The following is an 18,611-nucleotide window of genomic DNA, read 5'->3' as shown; positions in this document are numbered from 1 at the left end:
GTGGTTTTGTTTATTGGGGAAAAGCAGGTGTGGATTTAGCTTTGAGAGAATACATTCATTTCTTCAATGAAAACATGGGAATCACCTACTGTACGTGTAGCCTACCTGCTGAAAGTGGCCGTGTTGGATGGAAGGCAAACGATTAGCCAAAACTAATAAATCAAATTAATTGATAACATAAAACTTCCTGTCAGAAATACAACTAAAATACTCTGTCCAACACTGGAAGCAGAAGATGAATTGTTGACTTGTCAGTAGAACCTATGCATGTGTTACTTCTGTTAACTATACACACGTGTAATAATCTCTCCTCATGACCTTGGTCTACGACCCCTACCCTTTAGCAGATGAACAACCCACCTCTCTGATGATATCAGCTCATGCTCACTTTTTGAAAGAAAAAATCTTGAAAAAATCTTCACAGAATCTTAAAGAAGTCAATGTTTTGAATTACCGAAAGTACAAAAAACAGAGATTTACTCCTGGTCAGTAATGTTGAAATGATGAACATCAAAGAAAACACAAAAAAGCAAAACAAAAAACCTTTCCAGTATCTGGAAGTAGTCAAATGACAATGTTTTGGATTTGATTAAAGTAAAAAGAACAGAAATGTGCTCCCAGTTAATCATCTTTGATGTCATATACATAAAAAAGGAACTAAAACTTTCCAATATCAGGAAGTAGCCAATGTTTTGGATTTAAAGGAAATAAGAGATTTGCTCCTGGTCGGCAGTTGAGGTCAATACGAAAAAGTAAAGAAAACAAAAACCTTTCAATATCTTAAAGTAGTCAATGTTTTGAAATTAATGAAAGAAAGACATGTGTTTCCTCCTGGTCGATCCTATAAAACAGGATTTTTGTTTTCTGGTACTTGCGCATGCTCACAGCTGAGCAAAAAAAAGTACTGGAAAGAATGAAGTACATCTGTGACGGCAAAACTGTGCCAAGATCAGCAACCCCATCCAGCAATGTCCCTCTTCCTCTATTTCCAACCCAGTCTCACACCCAAGGCTCTGATATATGACGCCAAAGGTAAATTGACGCCAAAGCCTCAATATACTGAACGAGGCCACTTTAAGTTGCATGATGACAGAAGAGGCCAGATGGCCTAGACAGAAACCTTCCTTTTAGCATAACAGCCACTGAAACATGCTTCGTCACATGCTTTGCCCATTGCATCATCATGATCTGAACCTTTGACATCATGTATCAAGGCTTGGTCAACACGTTGGGTGTGAGAGGAACCTCTCCCATGGACTTCATTTGCACTCTGCTGCCCTCAAGTGGAGGAATATGTGACATTACAGATGAATCTGCAGTCCAATATACGATACCAAGGGTGCACGTCAACCTTTGGCCTCCCATCCTTTCTTGAGCCTTCTAGCCTCTTACCTTGGTGGAGAAGGCAATAAAGTTTCCCAACTGTCAACCAACATAGAGCTTAGGGGGCTTTACCTCATTCAACACACCAATTTTCAAAATAAAAGTAGACCTTTGACCTATGTGTTTGTGAGATATTAAATACAGACTTCGCTCACAGATGAGTCCACAGGAAAGGACGGGAGGACAAAGACTGACTCATACCTCAAGTGGGCGTGTACAGTAGAAGAGTTGAGAAAGGGAAGGCACAAGGCGTGATGATGGCTTCTGATATGGCTGGCCGATTGTGGAATGAATTTCAAGTTAATTCACAGAAGAAGGAAAAAAACCAACAACTCAATAACAACTGAAGACAAAAAAGATGACTGACTTGACTGACTGTGGTCCTAGACATTATAAAACACACAGACAAGTGAACAGAAGAAAGCAACAGCCTTTGCTGACTCACAGAGTCCTAATATGCTGAGGGGGGAGAGGGGGGAAAGGGGTGGGGAATGGGGAGGGGTGTTGGTGGGTAGCTGGCATGGAACAGGAGAGAGAAGGATGTGTAGGCCTGTGTTATCTGAGGTATGGAGTAGTCGGAAAGAAGAACTGGCAAAAAAACAGCGTCTGGCTTCATACAGACGCTTTAACGAACATTCAAACTGGGTGGTACATGTAGTAGTACTAGTGGGACTTTTGAGATGTAAAGTCCTGTGGAACATCAGTAAACAAGCAAACAAACAAAACAAAACAAGAGAAAAGGGAACCAAACTCGGGGGGTAGGAGAGTGTTGGCTGGCTGGGGGGGTACAGACTTCTTCTGAAATCCGGGAAAAGCTGAGAAGACGGTCCCCCCCTCTCTCTCTTTTTTCTGCACATAAACATCAACAAAGGCGTTCCCCCCTTCCTCTCCTTTTTTGTGTCTCCTTCGTTCTATTTACAGCACAGTGGCGCCAGCACTTTCTAACGTCCGATAGCTGGCAGCTTTTTCAAAGCTCCCCTTCTCCCCGTCTTCTCCTCTTCACGTCTGGCGTGACATTGAGGCATCCAGTGTGAGATCATGAGATGCGTCCTTTTGAAGAGATCTGAGGGAGAGAAGGCGAGACACAGAGGGAGAGAGAAAGCGATGAGGAAGAGAGAGAGAGAGAGAGTAAAAGAGAGCGATGAAGAGAGAAAAAAATAACAGATGTAAGTTCTGCGGTCTATTAAAATGTGTTTGAAGCAGACAAATACATACATACAAGTAGCTATACACATACAAAGGGTACACAGCCACACTGCAGATATCACGTACGCAAATGAAAATACACCCCAAAGCAAGTGCATTCACACACATGCCCAATCACACACAGGTGCATGTGCACTGCACACACGTGCATGAGCTCCATCCTTTACAGTCAGAGTGGCTATGCAGAGAGTTCAAGCTCCAAGGCTGATCACATAGAACATTTTGACTGACAAGGCAAAAGTCTCATGTTCCACAAAATGAACAGCTCTCGTGAGACTTCTTGCAGGTAAGTGACCTATCCTGCAGTCTTAAGGCCTCCAGTAGATATAGACAGATAGACAGAAACATGGACAGGCAGGGAGAGACAAGGGGGACTGGAGATGAAGAGAGAGAGAGAGAGAGAGAGAGAGAGAGAGAGAGAGAGAGAGAGAGAGAGAGAGAGAGAGAGAGAGAGAGAGAGAGAGAGAGAGAGAGAGAGAGAGAGAGCAGAAAAGGCCAAGCTGCCACAGATCCCTGGTGGCCTCAGTTAGAAGCCTAGAAGTCTGATCTCGGAGGGCCTGTTGGACACGACGGCAGGGTGACACGCTGTAGGGGGGGGGCTTTAGTTGTCCCGGGGACACGGCTCAGCTCCTTTAATTGCTTTCTTTTAAGAGGGGGGCCTCGCTTAAGACCCTTAAGACGACCAGATCAATCATACCATCCCTCAGAGAGACATGAAAACACACACATGCACGCGCGCGCACACACACTTCACTGCAACAACTAGCTCATTGCAAACTCCTTCTGAAGACAGGAGGAGAGGAGAAGAGAGTAAAGGGATTGGGGCCTCTGTATCATTTTCTGGCCCTGCTGTGAAATCCTTTCCATACTTGACAGTGTGACGAGCAGAGGAGTGGAAAGGAAGGAAGAGGAGAGGAGAGGAGAGGAGAGGAAAGAAGAGGAGAGGAGAGGAAATAAGAGGAGAGAGGAAGGAAGAAATCCATGCTTGACAGTGTGGTAAGTGGAGGTATGTGTACATCAGAAGTGACTCACAGTTTTAAAAAGTTAAAAGAGAAAGAACAGAAGGAAGTGCACTAAAACCAGAGAGAGTAGAGAGAATCTTAAAGAATCTCTGCTAAAACTACTGAAGAAAATAGCAAAGAAGAGGCAGTCCATGAATAACTAATTGTAATGACTTACACTGCAGAATGATTTTGAAAAACAGAAGAGAAAAAAGGAAATCTCAGAAAAGTATAAAGATGCATAGATTGAAAGGAGTTGTCGTTTCAAGTTCAAGACGCAGGTAGGAAACATTGAACTGGTGAAGACTAGCAAAAACACAACACAACACAAAAAACTGCAAAGACCAAGAAGAACTTGAGTGTGATCTATTGGTTTCATCTACTAAAAATGGGAAACTTACCCTACCACAACATGGCCTTGGAGCGAGTGCTGACCCCTTGCGACCGGTGATGCTCATCTGAGCCGGCGGCGGCGGCGGCCGCAGCAGCTTGCGCGTTGCGGTGACTCCGCTTGTGCGTCTCCAGGTAGAGCTTCTTGGCGAAGGCACGGCCGCACATGTCGCACGCGTGCAGCGAGAAGTTCTTGGTGACCCGCACCTCCGTGCTGTGTGACGTGGTCGACGACGACGACGACGACGAATCATTGGATTCTTGCTTCAGCGATTGGGGCGTCTCTTGTTTGCGCGTGTGATGGTAGTCGGACTTGCGGGTGATGGGCGAAGTGGAGTGGAAGATGGCCAGGGCGTGCTTGCGCGTGACGGGCGGCGAGGGGGGCGGGTACTCGTGCCGACGCGTGACCGGGGTGGAGGGTGCCGAGTGGGTGGAGCTGCTGCTGGACGAGGAGGCGTTGTTGGTTGTGGTGTTGGTGGGCGTGCCGTCCGCCGAGTTGTGCTTGCGCATGCCGTGCTGACCCGAGGTGCCCGTTGTCGTGGCGCCAGTGGAAGTTGGCTCGTGCCGGCCGTTTATTTCCTCCTTGATGTGCTGCGATGTGGATGACGAGTTCGACGACGACAACGACGACGACAACAGCGTCTGGTTGCGTTTGCCGTTGCCGCCGGTGTTGCCGACCGCGTTGCTCTTCAGCACCACCTCGGCGGGCTTCTTGACGGCGCGGCTCTCGATGGTGGCCATGATCTTGCTGAGGTAGGCGGAGGGCTTCTTGTGCACTACCGTGATGTGGCGCAGCACGTCGCGCTTGCGCCGCGTCTCGTAGCTGCAGAGCGGGCAGCGGTAGAACTTGATGAAGATCTCGTTGTCGTTGTCCGTGTGCAGCTCGATGTGCTTGTCCAGGTTCTGCCGCGAGCTGAACTGTCGCTTGCACAGCTTGCAGTAGAGCAGCTTGAAGTCGAAGCCCAGGGTCAGCTTGGGCGGGCGACGCAACGTGTTGGGGCTTCCGCTGATGCCAGTCTGTCCACCGTTCCCGTCACTCCCCCCGTCGTCCTCCTCCTCCTCTTCCTCCTTGGCCGCTTTCTTGGGGTCGTCGCGCTTGTGCTTCTTGGGCCTGCCGCGCTTGTGGGACTCCGGCGGTGGTGGGGGAGAGGCGGGGCGCTTGACCGCCTTCTTCCCCGCAGACAGAGGCGTCTGCTGGGCTGCCGAGGAGTTGGGCGTCTGGGGTGGCAGGCTGACGGGGGTGGTGGCGGCGGTGGTGGAAATGTGCTTGGATCGGATCTTGTGCACGATGCGCAGGTGCCTCCTCAGCCGGGTCTGGCTGCTGTATTTCCTCTTGCAGATCAGACACTTGCCCGCCGCCATGTTGTAAGGGGCCGGCGTCCCCGGTGTCGCGCTCGCCGCCGGGCTGGGCTTGGTGTCCAGCGACAAGGGCTCCCCGGGTTTGGTGGCGATGTCAGGCGTGATGAGCTCTCTCCGCAGCCCTCTGTGCACCTCGTCAAAGTGCCTCCGGACGTTGGCCTTGGTGGCGAAGGACTTGAAGCAGACGGGGCAGCTCTTGCCGTGAGGGGTCTTGACGGGCGAGCCTGGGGTGCCGGCACTGGCGCCGGCCCCGTTGGCCCCGCCGCCGGGGGGCACGGAGGGCGCGGGCTTGACCATGGAGAGCAGGCTGATGGGCACGGTGCGCAGCTTGGTGAACTTGCGCAGCTCCTCCAGCCAGGGCTGGTGCATCTTGCGGCAGTGGCGGCGGATGCTCTGGCGAGAGTTGAAGTCCTTGCCGCACATGCAGCAGGTGATGGCCACGCCGGGCACGTAGCCGTCGCCGCCCGCACCTTCGTCGACGTCGTCGGCCGACTCTTTCCCCGGGCTGTCCTCTTCCCGCTGCTCCCCCGCCTCCTCCGCCTCGTCCTCCGTGCACTCCTCTCCTTCATCCTCCTCTTCCTCCTCCTCCTCCTCTTCTTCCTCGCCCTCCACCTCCTCGTCTTCTTCCTCTTCCTCGCCGTCTTCTGTGTTCCGAGATTCCTCCAACTCGTCCTCGTCCACCTCCCCTGCTCCTTCCTCGCCTCTGCTCTTCATCTCCTCCTCCTCCTCGTCCTCCTCCATCTCCTCCTGGTTCTCAAGGTCACCCTCCACGTTGACCTCGGTGGACTTTTCGGCCTGGGCGGCGGCGGCGGCGGCAGCTGCTGCAGCAGCCGCGAGTTTCGCCTCTTGTTCTCTCCGGCTCCTCGCCTCCCTCTCCCTCTCCTTCTCCTCCGCTCGTCTGCTCTTCGTTTCTCTCTCCTTCTCCTTGCGCGTCTCGTGCGGCGTGGTGGAGGGAGGCTGGCTGTTGGCGCGTTGCTGGTCTTCTCGGGTGACGTGCTGGAACACAGCGTTGGGATTGGAGGAGATGGGCTCCAGGAGAACGACGTGGGGCTCCTTGGGAGGGTAGATGGCGTCCAGTAGCTCCTTGAAGGCCACACTCTGCTTGGAGTCTCTCTGAGGACCTGTGGGTGAGGAGGAAGACATGAGTCATGATTTGATTTTAATTTATTTACATATTGTGGTATAATTGCTATAATTATATTATATTTAAATATAAATTAATTAGAATTGTAATATAATATGATATAATATAATATAATATAATATAATATAATATCAGATAATATAATTATATCATATTATATTATACAATATGTAACAAAAAGTATTTGTATTATGTCAACTACATATTCCTTTTGATCAGCAACCAATCAAGGAACAAACTGAAGTGCTCAGTTGTCCAGTGGGAGGCCTAAAAACAATAAGTTGATAAACTTTGTGTGTGTGTGTGTGTGTGTGTGTGTGTGTGTGTGTGTGTGTGTGTGTGTGTGTGTGTGTGTGTGTGTGTGTGTGTGTGTGTGTGTGTGTGTGTGTGTGTGTGTGTGTGTGTGTGTGTGTGCACTTAAATGCACACATTGGTGCTAGTGGTGGTGGATAGGTTGGGAGTAATGTGTGCGTGCGATCAAGCACTATCCAGGCTTCATGTTTAGGATAAACACTCCAAACTTCTAGAGTGAATGGAGTCTGAATTGCATGCATAAAGGTCATGACGTCATTATGTCTACACCGCAGGGTATAATGCATCTCGTCTCAAAGTCAAACACCTCATCAACTTCGGCGCGTGAAAGACAAATTTGGGTAAAAAACACAAGCACGCTGGCTGCTCAGAGAGGTTAATGAGGTGGCACTGCCGCTAATGCAGTGTTGTGTGTGTGAATGTGTGTGTGTGTGTGCTTGTGTGTGTGTGTAGATATTCTTGAACTGAAATGAGTTGTGTTTGCCTGACTGTGTAGTGTAGGAGAGTGTGTGTGTGTGCGCGCACGCATGCTTGTGTATTAGTTTGAAAAGAAATGTTGTGGAGCGAGAGCGAGAGCGAGAGAGAGAGAGAGAGAGAGAGAGAGAGAGAGAGAGAGAAAGTGTGTGTGTGTGTCAGTCTGATCACTAAACATCAGGATCAGGGAGGCGCTGTAGACAGTAGTATTCCTTGTGCATGATGAGGTGTATGTGTGTGTGTGTGTGTGTGTGTGTGTGTGTGTGTGTGTGTGTGTGTGTGTGTGTGTGTGTGTGTGTGTGTGTGTGTGTGTGTGTGTACGTTTAAGTGTGTCAGATCACTGACCGTCGGGATCAGGCAGGCGCGGTAGGCAGTAGTACTCCTTGTGTGTGATGAGGTTGGGCAGGCCCCGGAACAGGCTGCGGCACAGCTTACACTCGAAGATGGTGTCTACCTCCTTCAGCAGGATGTGGCGAAGCTGTGTAGTGCCTGGAACACACCACAAGAGGGCAGCATCAACACCTTGCCATTCACAGGAATACTCATTACTTTAAAACTGGGAATGACTGACTGACTGACTGAATGAATGAATGAATGAATGAATGAATGAATGAATGAATGAATGAATGAATGAGAAGAACACTGCCATTTTACAATTAAGTATTTTGGAAAACGACAGCGAAGCCATAAATCAACACAAAGGTACAGAATTACCAAAGTGCCAAGTGCAATATGGAGTACATCATTATCGCTAAGGTATTCTTCAACTTATAAATAATATATTCTTCAAAAGTTAAAAAAAGATTATTCGATCCTCAGTAACTGGTTTTGAATTTAATTATTTCTAACTCCCTTCCTCTTGCTCTGGCTCCAAGTCATTTGCACTTGACACCCAACACTGCGATTCTTTCATGCTTTCGTCTTTGATGGAAGAAGAAAGTCTGTTCAAGTAAGCAGATATAACTCAATTTAGAAACCAGTTACTGACACTTACTGCACATGAACGTGTTGCTTCCCCAGCCCTTTATTTCAGGGACGTCAGAGAAATCCCTTCAGAATATCCCATCATCATATGAGATCATGATATCATATTACATTGCATTTAGATTACACTGTTGTCCAGAACGACTGACAGTGAATTGGCAACCTGGAGCAATGCAGATGGGTGGTAGGGTTAGATGCCTTGCTTATGGGCACTTAAACCATGGTGGTTGGGAACCACTGCCATTGAGACACAATAAAATCAGACTAGCAGCTACTTTAAAATGTCAACACCTTATATTGGGAAACCAGAGATGTTCTATAACCAAGTCTCATTATGATGAAACCAGAGACGTTCTATAACCAAGCCTCATTCCAGCTTCCACCACCCTATTGGTGCACTGAGAGAGAGAGAGAGAGAGAGAGAGAGAGAGAGAGAGAGAGAGAGAGAGAGAGAGAGAGAGAGAGAGAGAGAGAGAGAGACAGACAGAGAAAGAGAGAGAGAGAGAGAGAGAGAGAGAGAGAGAGAGAGAGAGAGAGAGAGAGAGAGAGCGAGAGAGCGAGAATGCTTTCTAGACTAGTTTTCTAGTTTTGCAGAGTTAATTAAAAACCTGGAGTGTTGATTTAACATCTTCTAGATTGTCAAAAAAAGGGGCTCCGTGCGCTTCTGCTTTTACATCTGGTGCATCAACGGGAGGGAGGCAGGTAATCTTGAACGAAGACACCGGAGGTGTTCAATGCCCCAGAACTTAAGCGAGGCCGGTGATCCATGCTTGGCTTCCATGTAATGTCTTGCCATAGCATATGTGGTGTTCCCCAAAACGCTATGCAATTTAATCTTTTATCAATTATAATAGCACACACGTAGTTTACCTACTGAAATGCCCATGTGGTCTCGTTTACGTAGGCCAAACTAAACGTCAATTAAAATTGAGGATAGCTGAGTATAAAACTGCTATACGCACAAATAACACCTCATATGCTATGGCAAGGCATTACATGGAAGCCAAGCATGGATCACCGGCCTCGCTTAAGTTCTGGGGCATTGAACGGGTTGTCTCTTCACCTAGAGGTGGTGACGTCATTAAGAAACTTTTACACTGAGCTGAGCTGAGTCTATCCTGCTTTTTGTAAAGTCTGAGCAAGTTTATCATAATATGATGTTGGGATCATGTACCTGTATACCTTTTTTTACATAGGCTTCTATGACTAATAAGTATCCACCTAGCCTTCTAAAATGGCTTTCCATGTACATATATTTTCTTGTATTTTCTATTCTGTATTTATATGCACTCTCACTTGCGTAATGTTTTTTTCTTTGTAAATACACATAGTTTTCCCTGGGTGTGGACTTAATGAGTAACCGATGAGAAGGACCAATCACCTATTGCCATACCGCATAGGCCTGCACCTGTCAAATCAGGAGATACCAGATAACTGGGTTCCTCTCTCTTCAGTACTCATGGACTATGATGAAGATGGCTTGCCATCGAAACGTTAATCCCAAACATGTTGTGCACTTGAATTAAAAAGAAAAAGCATCCCATCTGAGCTGCTCCGGTGTCTTCTCTTCGTTCAATCTTCTAGATTGTATTTGGTCCAGGGCACTTGCAGTGTTGAATTCAGGCGGTATTGTTTATTGGCCATCTCATTGGACTGCATGTATACCGTACGGCTGTAAATTAACTTTTTTCACCACCAGTCAAAATGGCTAGAAGATGATACTCTTACTAGCCAAACACATATTGACTAATGGGTCGAAGTGGTGAGGAAGTTGGTCGATTCTACCAGCCAAACTGAAATTTCACCAGCATTTGGCCAGTTGGCTGGGGTTAATTTAGAGCCCTGCACACATTGTACATAATGAAAGGCATCCCTGTCTATTCCATTCTACTGCATTCTACTCTACTCATTTCAATGTTGACTGACACCACATAGTCCCTTAGGAACGGCACCTTAGCATGTGAAAGCCGAGACCTTGGCGCTGGCCGTTCCACAGCGGTGCGGTGAGAATGACCATAATTAAGGAATAGCCACTGGCACCATCTGCGAGGTGTTACGGAGCGAGCGAGCGTGAAATCCTCTTTGGCGCTGGGACACAGAAGCTCGTGTCGGTGCCAGCGGTAACGTGTAATGAAATTACACAGGACGGGGAGGCATCTATGCATGGCATAGCGTAACAGTGTGCTACGTATAATTTACATTGTTCATTCAGTTGTGAGCACAGCAGGGGTAGGGTTACCGGTATTTCCCAAGGCATAGCATAGCATACCACAGAGTACAGTGTGCTATAATTTACATTATCCATTCAATTGTGGGCATAGCAGAGGTAGGGTTATTTACAAGAGAATAGCATAGCGTAGCACAGTGTAGGCCTACTGTCAACTCTATCATCCGTTCAGTTGTGAGCATAGCAGAGCAGAGCAGGGTAGAGTCATTTACCAGAGCAGAGCATAGCATACCTCGATGTACTGTGCTCTATATTATCCATCCAAGTGCAGCACGGTTACATTTATATATTTATTAATTTGTATATGTGTAGCCATTTTATGGCTGTGGGATAAGACAGTGAAGAAGTGACCGGAGGGGTGGGGTTACAGCTATTCACCACAGCCCCTGAAAAAGCAAGTGAAAATGCACACTACTCCAGATGTTTTGAGGGTGCTTTATGTAAACCATTGTGCAATACCATCATAGAACGGATGTGATGCATGTTCAGACATTAAGGATAAATGTTTTTTGGAACCTGTCAGAAGTAAGACTGGCCACCATACACCATCCAGTGCATCCAGTGGAGAAATACATTATAACATTTGTTTTACATCTATTATGATTTTATTTGGGATGCTTTTATGAATTAATCAGTTGATTTGACACCTGCAGAGATCTCCTAACAAAAGGTGCTTTGTATCAGCTCAGTTGGAAATGACAGGCATGTTAATTCCAGCACAATGTCAATCCTGGAGATGATATTGTTATGATTCCTGCTATATTTGTGCGGTAGCGAGAAAAGCCTGAGGGCCCAGTGTCTCCTCATCCCTTCAGAAGGTTACAGGGAGGGCTAAGAATAAGATCTGACCCACTTCACCAAGCAGACAGGAGGAGCGCCTTCCCTCTCTCTCTCTTCTACCCTCTCCCCATATCTCACTTTTTCTCAGTGGGGGCCCAAGCAGAGAAGCTGTGAAGCCACCCAGTGATATTTATAGTTGATCAGCGTATGCAATGACGCTATATGTCCCTACATCGGTCAGTCAGTCTGTCGCAAGCCAGTTTGGATTTTGAAGGATTTGCATCTGACGGATGTTTTACCTTGTTCTTCCGAGGAAACTTGCAGATGCATCATGAGTGTGTCTAGCTATTCTTGTCTTATATCAAGAGACCAAAAAGCCATGCTCTGACAAAATCTGAATGTGTCTTGCAAACCCTGCTATAGAGAAACCCTACTACAGGCTCTTTACACATGGACATAAGCTCTACTTTGAGAGACAGAGAGAGAGAGAGAGAGAGAGAGAGAGAGAGAGAGAGAGAGAGAGAGAGAGAGAGAGAGAGAGAGAGAGAGAGAGAGAGAGAGAGAGAGAGAGAGAGAGACAGAGACAGACAGACTTGGTGATGGGTCCATACCTGATCGGAAACACTCGATGATCTGCTGGATACCGGACTTGGAGGTCTGAATCTGCTTCTGCAGCAGAGGAGGGTCTCCTGGTTCAACACAGCATTCTGCAAAACACACACACACACACACACACACACACACACACACACACACACACACACACACACACACACACACACACACACACACACACACACACACACACACACACACACACACACACACACACACAGTTAAAAATGCTGTACAGGAATTGATGATCAACATCCATAGCATTGTCCAAGATCCAATAGCCCTGCCCTGATCAAACGTCACAGTGTCACAGTGTCCTCCTATTTGAAGAGCCTCTTTCTGCTGCCTCTGACGACGTTACCCATTCTTCACCCTCGAAAAGCCAGCCTTGATACAGGCTTTTATCTGCTTGGCAGACGCACATCAAGGCAGACGTGTGACAAAGAGAGATCAAGCGCAACACACGTCAGAGTGGCGAGTCGAGAGTCAGGACAAAATCTCAAAACCCTTTGTGCTCCCTTGTTGGACCAATTTGTTGCTACTTACAAAAAAGCAGGTCTACAATATCCGTAGGACTGGGTATCAGAGAGAGAGGGACAAAGTGTGTGTGTGTGTGTGATGTCATGTCATTCCTTTAGTCTTGCAGTGGATTCTTGAGAGCAGGGATGAAAGGACAACCGAGCCAAAGAGAGGAGAACAGATAGGGAAGTCTTCTCCTTCAGTCTTGTCCATAGGGAAAAGGAGGCCATGTTTTCTCCAGGTCTCTGGTGACGCTGTGTGTGTGTGTGTGTGTGTGTGTGTGTGTGTGTGTGTGTGTGTGTGTGTGTGTGTGTGTGTGTGTGTGCGTGCGTGCGTGCGTGCATCTTCTCTGACTTTCACCTCATCTATTTAGAAACCTCCCACCAGCCTTATCAGAGTCACACAGCTCTGGCAGGACTGAGCAGCAGAGGCCAAAGACACTCAGACAGACACACAGACACACACAGACACAGACACAGACACAGAGACAGACACAGAGACAGACACACACACACACACACACACTTTCTGTCTCTGATACCACACCCCCATTTTACTTTTTATGGACCTCTCTCTCTCTTTCCATCTCTCTCCCTCTCTCCTTGCTGCTTTTTAGGGATCGTTCTCCAGTAAAAGCTGAGTGTTCACCATCAGATTGTGTCGAGTCAGAGATTGGCTGGCCAGCGCTCCATTTTTTTGGGCACCCAGATTGCAAACACTGTCGAAGAATCTCTTTTGCAAGCCCTCCAAAAACAACCCAACACACACGCACGCGCAGCCCTTAGTGACATAAGCACTTTTAACAATAGCAGAGGAGCCAGATATTGCTGGGGTGGGATAAAACAGGGCAACTGTTTCATGCAATTTCTCCACACAAAACTGGTCTCAATGTACTTTACTTTACGGTACAGTAATTACTGTGTACTTTCTGGGCAACAACAGGGTAACAGAGAGAAGTTACATGGTATCTAGCGGGTAAAAGGGGGTAATTACAAAGTAAATACCATCTAATACACATATCTCAAGAATTACTCTGAAACTACTGCAGAGTTTTTAACCATCTAACTTAATCATCTAAATTCTCTGTGTTACTCTGTTGTTACCTAATTAATGGTATTTGCTTTGTAATTACCCCCTTTTTACCCGTTAGATATCATGTCACTTCTCTCTGTTACCCTGTTGTTAGAAAGTACACAGTAATTATGTATGGTAACTCTAATGTAAAATCAAGCGGTACCAAAAGTTCTGCCAGGTGTTCTTTCCTAATTAGGTCATCTACCTGACTGAAGGGGTGTGGCAATAAAGATCAGATGGTTTATTGAATCGGCAAGAGCAAAGATATGGCAGGGTTTACTTTCTGAACAAGGGGTGGAAACCTCTGCAAAGGATTAAAACTATAAAAATTTAAGTAAAGTGGCACAGTGACATCGTTGCAGAGTTATCCAACAAGAGGGACCATGTCAGTTCCACATGATAACAAATTGCCATCATCGGCCCTAAACCAAATACCAAAACGCAATAACAGGAGAAAAAAAAGAAAAGAATAGAGGCAGAATAATCAGAGGCCGGGTAACTGGAGATTGATTTTTCGCTAGACGGCAGGATTTACGGGCTTTGCGGTCCCGTGCTTCATCTGGATTGATGTGTGTTTGGTTTAGAAGGGGGGCAGGTTCTGGTAGACCTCATTGTGCTCAGACATTTATGGCTCGAGTCGTGTCATTTCCTCTCCTCTCTTCTTCTCCCCCTCCCCTCCCCTCCTCTCCTCTCCTCTCTTCACCAAACCTTACCTCACCTCTCCGCTCCACTCCTCCCATACTCTCCTCTCCTCTCCTTTCCTTTAAGATACCATGTGACCACAACCATATACATCTACTGCTAGGCCACAAGAGGTGGTACAGTACATACAGGGGTTGGAGAAAATAATGGAAACACCTGTTATTTCGCATCCGCAGCTATTTTGCATCTGTCATTTTGCATCCACAGTTAATCCTGTTGGATGTGGTTCATCCTTATTGGTGGTATGCAGACATTACCTTGGATACCGCAGCTTGTGATCACAAAGACTTGCTGTCTTGGTCAAAGATGCAACAGTTACATGCACACCAAGAATTTCTCCTTTTTGAACTCTGATACTGTATGTCACCCATAACCTTGTGTGCATTGCAAGATTTTGAGCAAAACTGTGCTCTTACCCTGCTAATTGAATTTTCACACCTCACCTTATTGGTGTAATGTGCAATTAATGAAGATTAGCCAGGCTGGTCCATTTGAGCCATGAAACTTATCACTCTAAAATGACAGGTGTTTCCATTATTTTGTCCAACCCCTGTAATACACTACTACTTACATGAGCATGTGCATAGTACACAGGCTAAGTTACGCTACAATGTATGCAGGCACACACACGAGCACACACACGCACACCAGGGTATATTTCAGTCACAACACAACAATTTAATACCACTCTACATCCTGAAATACCTTAATACCTGGAAAAGCTTTTCTGTGCACCATACGTCCATTCCACAGCATTCAATTGAAAAGAGAGACTCATGCAATAGCTTACGTACAGTATAATATTAAGCTGCTATGAAATCTAAGATTAATCGGCAAGGGCACAGTTACTGGCAAACATAAAAGGTCTTAAAAATATATTGCAGACATGGTAAAACATGCCAGAGAAAAAAAATGTCCATGCAGCAATGAAAATCATGCTACAAAAGAAATCTCGGTTGCAGAATGGGTGGAATGCAAGAGTGTCTATTTCTAGAGTGCGATCATTTCCAAACATGCTGCTCCCCTTTACAAGTGTGCAAAATATGATTTCACAGCAACTTTCCAATGAGAACTGCCAACACAACTACTGTATTTATTAGTCGCAGTACTATCACAATGTCTTGGTCTCGATTTACTGTGATCAGGTACAAAAGATGCTAGAGAGCTTTCTGCAAGACACCTTTTTCAGTAATCAACAGATATCTGCTGTACCTGTTGATATTTTTTCTAAAACACATCAGCCACAATGGTGTTTTTTTTTTTTCAATACACATGCCATGTGAACGGGGTCAAAATATGCATACACGTAGCCAAGGCTTGAGAAAGTAAGAGTCCTGCCAGGTATTCCTTTTGCTTGTGATTTGACCAATAAAGCTTGTCTACCTGGCTAAAGGGGTGTGGATCAACTGTTGAAAATATGTGGCAGCCAGGGTTCTTTCTTTCTGAACCAGGGGTTTGAGCCTCAGTTTTTGAAGTGCATAATAAATAAACCTGACTTGACGTGACAAGATAAATGTTAAGACACACGTCGATGCTAGATAACTGCTAGTTGACATTGTACTTCTGCGACTTCAAAAGGTAGATGAAGAACTTTGCTTTTAAAAACCATGAATCAGTAGAACCTCAGCTTGTCTCGTGCAGGATAAAAGGTGGCACGCCCACATCTTTGGTCCGGCGTAGATATTTGCAATTCAAAACGCTCACCAATTTGCAGTTTAACATCGCTTACCCACACAGGCCTCTCCATCAAAGTAGCATTAAGTGGAATCTTGGCAGTGGGCGCTAATGCGCTCTTAAGTTTTCAAGTTTCAGTGCATTCAATAAACGCCTGATTAAAACAGCTGCTGGGACTACAAGCTGGCTAATATGCTTAAACCCCTGCTTAATACACAGATTTCATTCAGGAATAAATTCCACTCCCGCCTCTTCCCTCTCTCTGTCGCACATACAACTTACAAGCACATAGACATTAACACACACACACACACACACACACACACACACACACACACACACACACACACACACACACACACACACACACACACACACACACACACACACACACACACACACAATCATAGGAAATCACATACACACAAACACACACACACACACACCCCTGAGGCCAGTCCAGCCCCTCCCCCATCGCCCTCCTCTCCACGCTGGGACTAATCAGCAGGGGCAGGTCCTTTCTGATCTCCCTGCCGTCAAGGGTCAAAGTTCAGCCAATCAGGCGCGAGCCTTCAGAACTGGGCAAAGCTGCGCGATTAACCCTTTCCTGCTGGCAGAGAGCACAGCCAGAGACCCACAAAGAGGGAAGCTATCCAAGCATGCCATCCTTTTTTTCTCTCTTGGCAGAGAAGAAAAGTTCCTATCTCACCAGGCTCACACTTTCTCCTGCTACGGCCCATCAGATAAGAAGAAGGAAAATAGACTGAGGTCAAGTGGCAGTTGGGAACACATGAGTCGAGGTGTCTGGATGGGAGCACTTGCTGGGGTCAAAAGTAAATAAGTAGAAGTGAAGTCGTGGTGGAAGTACAACACCAGCATGACATACTGCATAGTTCTCAAGTGGGTGCTATACATTTACAATGTGTAATCATTTGTATTGGGTCTTTGTGCATGTTTTTATTTGTGTATTTCTGTAAGCTGTCAGACACCTTAATTTCCCTTGGGATTAAGAAAAGTACTCTACTCCACTCTCCTACTAGTGTGTTACACCAGTTACTCCGATGTTACTATGTAGGTGAACAGACTGCGTTGTTACAGAAAAAACACCAAACACCCTACCTAGAATCAGCTGATCATAAGAGAGGTACTGTAGTCTACTGTAGACCAGTTACTCAGCAAAGTCACCCATGTTGGGGGTGGTTTTTTTTTCCATTTTACTTTTATCTTTGACACCTGCTCGATGGATACAATGCAATACAGGTCTTTTTCTGAACGGGGAAATAGGGGCGCTCCACCCTCATACCTCCGCGGGTTACTTTTTTTGAGCGCCCCTAGTAAATTCCCCGCTTCACCCCCCGCAACCTGCCATGATGCTCCCTCATGCCAAAAACTCCTAGAAAAAGCCCTGCAATACCAATCACAACTGCCTACCCTAGCAGGGTTTCCTGCATGAGAGTACTGTGTAGTCGGTTCAACGTGTAAACAAAAAAAAACAAAACAAAAAAACAGAACTGCAGGATTTGGAGTTCATTATGAATGAGAAGAGGAGGCGTCATTTGAAGCAAACTCCCAAAGACAAGCAGCCAGCTGAGGCCTGCAAAATTAACACCAACACTCAAAAGAGCTGAGGGAATGCAGAGAGAGAGAGAGAGAGAGAGAGAGAGAGAGAGAGAGAGAGAGAGAGAGTGAGAGAGAGACACACACACCAGGAACTGCCATGTTCTTCTTCACCGTGCTGGTCTCCCGGCCCAGTTGCACGCTCAGTCGGTTTACGCAACAGGCATCTCACAAGGACTCTAGTTAATTGGAGTGTATTTATAGTCTCTCTCTCTCTCTCTCTCTCTCTCTCTATCTCTCTCTCTCTCTCTCTCTCTCTCTCTCTCTCTCTCTCTCTCTCTCTCTCTCTCTCTCTCTCTCTCTCTCTCTCTCTCTCTCTCTCTCTCTCTCTCTCTCTCTCTCTCTCTCCTCTATCTTCAGTGCATCACCGGTGTCACAGCCAGAGATTTAGATGTGTATCCCAGTCCCCTGCTCATGTCACATGACACATATGGCACATTTACTATGTAGGCCTACTGTACAACTGTGACTGTGTGTGTGTGTGAGAGAGAGAAAGTCAGTAGTACCTGACCCACTTTTGTGGGCGGAAGAGGGACTGCGAAAAATGTGGCTGCCTGGCTCCCCTGCTGGGCCCGCGGTGCTGTGTGATGCGACCTGCCTGGGGAAGGGGTCACCACTAACTCTGCTCCTTGCTGGTAAGGGGTACAGAGGTGGAATGTGTGTGTGTGGGTGTGTGTGTGTGTGTGTGCCCACATTGTGACTAGGGGGCTGTGTGAGTGTGTGTGTGAGTGTATGTGTGGGGGGGTGCGTGTGTGTTTGTGTGTGTGTGTGCCCACATTGTGCCTAGGGGGCTGTGTGTGTGTGTGTGTGTGTGTGTGTGTGTGTGTGTGTGTGTGTGTGTGTGTGTGTCCACATTGTGACTAGGGGGTGTGACTAGGGGTGTGTGTGTCTTGAAGGTTTGAGCATGTGTGTGAGAGAGCAAGAGATAGAGGTGTGTGTGTGTGTGTGTGCGCGCGCGCGCGAGAGAGCGCATTTCCCGTAATCCCCCGTGACCTCCCTCTCTGGGGAGCTCCTCCCTTTGGGAGAGGATGGGGGTTATTAGGAAACACACTAGAAAGAACACAAGGTAACCCTAATATCCCAAACCTCCAGGCGGAAATGCTAAATGGCGTCTGTGTACATATGTGTGTGTGTGTGTGTGTGTGTGTGT

At 46.8% G+C, this 18,611-nt stretch overlaps 1 protein-coding gene across 2 annotated transcripts in view; it reads right to left on the bottom strand.

Moving 5' to 3' along the window:
• znf800b (zinc finger protein 800b) overlaps positions 1–18,611 on the bottom strand; it is a 30,675-nt gene continuing 12,064 nt past the window's right edge. The window contains exons 3-6 of one of the 2 annotated variants that reach the window (XM_063217106.1): positions 11,872–11,967; positions 7,615–7,758; positions 3,992–6,460; positions 1–2,446 (exon numbers count right to left, since the gene is read on the bottom strand). In XM_063217106.1, coding sequence (XP_063073176.1) covers positions 3,993–6,460; positions 7,615–7,758; positions 11,872–11,967 — 2,708 coding nt within the window. In that variant the 3' untranslated portion in view covers positions 1–2,446; position 3,992. The remainder of the gene's footprint in view (positions 2,447–3,991; positions 6,461–7,614; positions 7,759–11,871; positions 11,968–18,611) is intronic. The other variant, XM_063217107.1, reaches the window with a different exon arrangement.

This window comes from Engraulis encrasicolus, chromosome 15, assembly GCF_034702125.1.
Source record: "Engraulis encrasicolus isolate BLACKSEA-1 chromosome 15, IST_EnEncr_1.0, whole genome shotgun sequence".
Lineage (NCBI taxonomy): Eukaryota > Metazoa > Chordata > Actinopteri > Clupeiformes > Engraulidae > Engraulis > Engraulis encrasicolus.
The sequence above is the reverse complement of the archived record's forward strand: the minus strand, read 5'-3'. Positions and strand labels throughout refer to the sequence as shown.